This window comes from Henckelia pumila, chromosome 1 (genome assembly GCF_033568475.1).
Source record: "Henckelia pumila isolate YLH828 chromosome 1, ASM3356847v2, whole genome shotgun sequence".
Classification (NCBI taxonomy): Eukaryota; Viridiplantae; Streptophyta; class Magnoliopsida; order Lamiales; family Gesneriaceae; genus Henckelia; species Henckelia pumila.
Genome location: NC_133120.1, coordinates 133903639 through 133907162, shown reverse-complemented (window position 1 = coordinate 133907162; position 3524 = coordinate 133903639). Strand labels below are relative to the sequence as shown.

The 3524-nt window shown below is 33.9% G+C and overlaps 1 protein-coding gene across 1 annotated transcript; it reads right to left on the bottom strand.

Annotated features, from left to right (window-relative positions):
• Positions 1 to 1432: 1432 nt before the first annotated feature.
• On the bottom strand, positions 1433 to 2537 carry LOC140874847 (F-box protein At2g27310-like). The gene has a single exon (XM_073278289.1). The coding sequence runs from the start codon at positions 2491 to 2493 to the stop codon at positions 1507 to 1509; it is 987 nt and encodes a 328-aa protein (XP_073134390.1). The 5' UTR covers positions 2494 to 2537; the 3' UTR covers positions 1433 to 1506.
• Positions 2538 to 3524: the final 987 nt, after the last annotated feature.

Below are 3524 nucleotides of genomic sequence, written 5' to 3'. Positions count from 1 at the left end.
TCTTGGTATCGATCGACTACGTCTTTGAAGTTATTCACTCGATCATCGATTCTCTAAAATTAATTAATTAACATTTGAATATTCATCATTGAAAATTAAATTCCTATTCCACCTTAATCTTAGTTAATTAGACACAAGCGTTCTAAATTAACCCTTACCAATAAATCAACTAAAATACAAGCGATTAAAATTTAAATTCAAGGTAGCATTCAAACTAGTGAAATTGATGAATCTAGATAATACAAACACAAGCGGTTGTATTTAATCTAGTCAATCGTTATTCCTACGAATTAACAAATTCACAAGCGGAAATCATTAATCACAGTTGCTTCACAAATTAGAGGGATCAAACAATTACGAATTTGATATCTAATTTAGCTTTAGATTATATGAGAAAATTATTAGATGATCACACCAATAATCAAACACGATTTTACCAATGACAGCGTGCATTGGCGGCCAATTTTTCTTCATTTTCTTCACAACTAGGGGTGGGCATAATTCGGTTAAAACCGAAAAAACCTGCCGAACCGAAAAATTTGGTTTATTTGGTTCGATGTTTTCGGTTTTTCGGCCGGTTTCGGTTTTAGAATGTATGAAAACCGGTTTTTCGGTTCGATTTTCGGTTTTATGCCCCGAAAAAACCGAAAAAACCGAACCGACCGAATTTTGATTGAAATAAGAATTTTATAAATATTGACCATTGGACCTTAAAAATGGGCCTTTTTTTAATCACTTATATGTTTTTTTTCTTACAAGATGTAAGCTTATTTTAATTAAATATGATTTTTATAAAACTTAATAGTCGCTTTATTGTTTTAATTGAAGTTCATATTGTTAATTATAATGGAATAATTTATGTTTTATTGTTATTAGTTCTCTATTATGTATTACATGCATCAAGTGAGATATCAGATTAATTATATGTCTAATTCATTATTTCGCCTTCGCCATCGTCCTTCTATGTGTCCCTTTTTCATCTATTTTTCGTGATAATTTCCAACAATTAATCAGTAAGAAAATATCTTATTAATAATCAAATGTAAATAGGTACTCGGTCTTAATTATCAATTAGTAAATATCTCCTTAATCAATTGTTGATTAGATACTAACCCCAATTTTAATTCCAACGAAACCATGCATATATACATTGAATTAATGCCACAAGTCTTTAACCCATATATAATATTGCCGTTTTTGGATAATTTAAGAGCTACATGAAAATAAAAATTATTGAAAAACAATTGTAGGTTGAGGCTAATTATTACAATTTCACCATTCTGTTTAGTTAATTGGAAGATGAATTTGTTCTAAATATTGAAACTTAAAACATGGTCCAAAACTATAAGACAGCTGTTTCAACATTTTTGCTCTTATTAAAACACAACATTTACATTGATATCTAGTCTTTGGCATAGTTCTCAATCATACATAAAGAAAAATATGTTCATTAAAAAAAGTCAAGTGTCTTTTATTATATGTATATATTCACATTAATTAAATAATTTATCTCCACAAAAAAAAGATCCAAATTGCAAAGAAAATGGATAATCCGACAAGTATGCAAATCATATCCAAACCCTTTTCCCACCTCTGCTCATCCTCTCTAAACTTCACCTTCTTCCTCAAAAAGGATTCATAGACTTGTTTCTCCCTTTTACTGTCAATTCTCCTTCTCGGCCCTTCCATGGCGGCCTGTAGAATCTCCAAGCTATCCTTCCCACTCAGAGTTTTCCCCTCCATGTCCTCCACCTGCATTTTCACCTCCTTCACGTGCAATTCCCCTCCCTCTTTCCCCCCGCAGGTGACCACCACAGCGCACTGAGCCAGTCCCCCGGCTGACACCGTCGCATATCTCAGCTGTACGTCTCCGTTCAACCAGTGCATCCGGGACTCCACCGCCTTGTGGCTCGCGACGTTGACCGCCCTTTTGTTGTTGGGATCGATCAAAATCCAGCTGACTCTCAACTGTTCTTCCGCGGCGGCGTCTTCGAATTTCAATGGAGTTGGGACCATCTCCTTCGGGTCAAGAAGCTCAAGGCTTAAAGGAAAGCTCGAAAACCAATTTGATACGGTCTCCGTTTCCAATACTTTGGAGTATATCAAACGATCGTGGCAGTAGATGTCAACGGCGGAGATTAACTCCGGCGTCTCTGATAAACGGGCTTCCTTGGGATGTGGATGGTGGGTGGAGGGAAAGGCGTCGGAGTAGAAGGAGCGGTGGGCAGAAGGGAAGGCGGAGATGGCGCGGAGGACGCGGGGGTGGGTGGTGGAGGGCCAGGTGGAGTTGCAGATATTCCGCCATAATTGATCGTCGCCGCATAAGGCAAGGAATTGGGAGGAAGCGCAGCTGGTGGAGGCGAGAGTAGCGCCGTCGAGTCTGTTGAGGATGTGGGTTTGGATTATATCAGGGTGGATGGCCGTGATTGGGTCGCCTCCGCCTCCATCCGCGGCGGCGGAGGTGGTGGTGCTTGAGTTTCTGCAAAAAGACATTGTGTCACAAATTTGGGATTGAGGGGGGTGTGTTTGTGTTTGTGTTGAATGAATTTCCAATGCCATGTATGTTTATATACCAAAAGGTTTTGGTCAAACGGATTGAGTCAACTTTGGCTTTGATTTTGATCATTTAAAGTTTTTGACTTGAATTTTTTTAAAAAAATTAATTTTAAAACACAACTTCTTATTTATTTTATTTTTTTGACTTTTTCTAGTTTGGATTTGTTTTAGATTATATTAGATTTTTTTAAAGATAATTTTTAAAACACAACTTCTGATTTATTTTATTTTTTTGACTTTTTCTAGTTTGGATTTATTTTATTTAAGGTTCTTATATTTTTGTCCTAATACAGTGACATTACTAATTTTTTTTAAAATAATGAAGGCACAATATATGATTTAATCAATATTGAAATTATTTATTAATTTATGCATTGACCTAATTATATGACTTGTAGTTATATGTAAACACAAATTTCACATTAATTTTAATGATAATTTCGTATATTCTTTAACTCACTATTCTTGGAATTATTCTCGTAACAAAATTATATTATAGATCATCTTTTTTAAAAAATAATTATTATTATAGATCACCTTTTTTTTTAATCAATTACTTATAGATCAGCTTTTGGTCATTCCTGAGTTTTTTAAAAAAAAAAAAAAAAAGTTGTCACAAGTTAGGCCGTACGCTATGATGAGGTGTCCTACCAAAAAAATAACAAAGTAAATAAAATATTTTAATTGGTTTGATATCCATATATTATGCTATGTCGGCTAACTTTAGATAATATTTTTTAAATAAAAACAATTAGAAAGATAAAATAATAAATATCAAATTCTTGCATACATGACATTTAATAAAAAATCTTAAGATATAATTCTAAAAAAAATTAAAAAAATCAAATACAGAGAATTAGCTGCCTAACATTTTGATCTATAACTGCTTCAATCACTAGATAGAGATAGACGGAAAATATTTTCAACCGGTGAAAGGATCTTTGTTTTATGGATGGGGGGACTCGTCC

Coding starts and splice junctions, on each gene's coding strand:
- LOC140874847 (XM_073278289.1), bottom strand. CDS start 2,493: ATGTCTTTTTGCAGAAACTCAAGCACCACCACCTCCGCCGCCGCGGAT.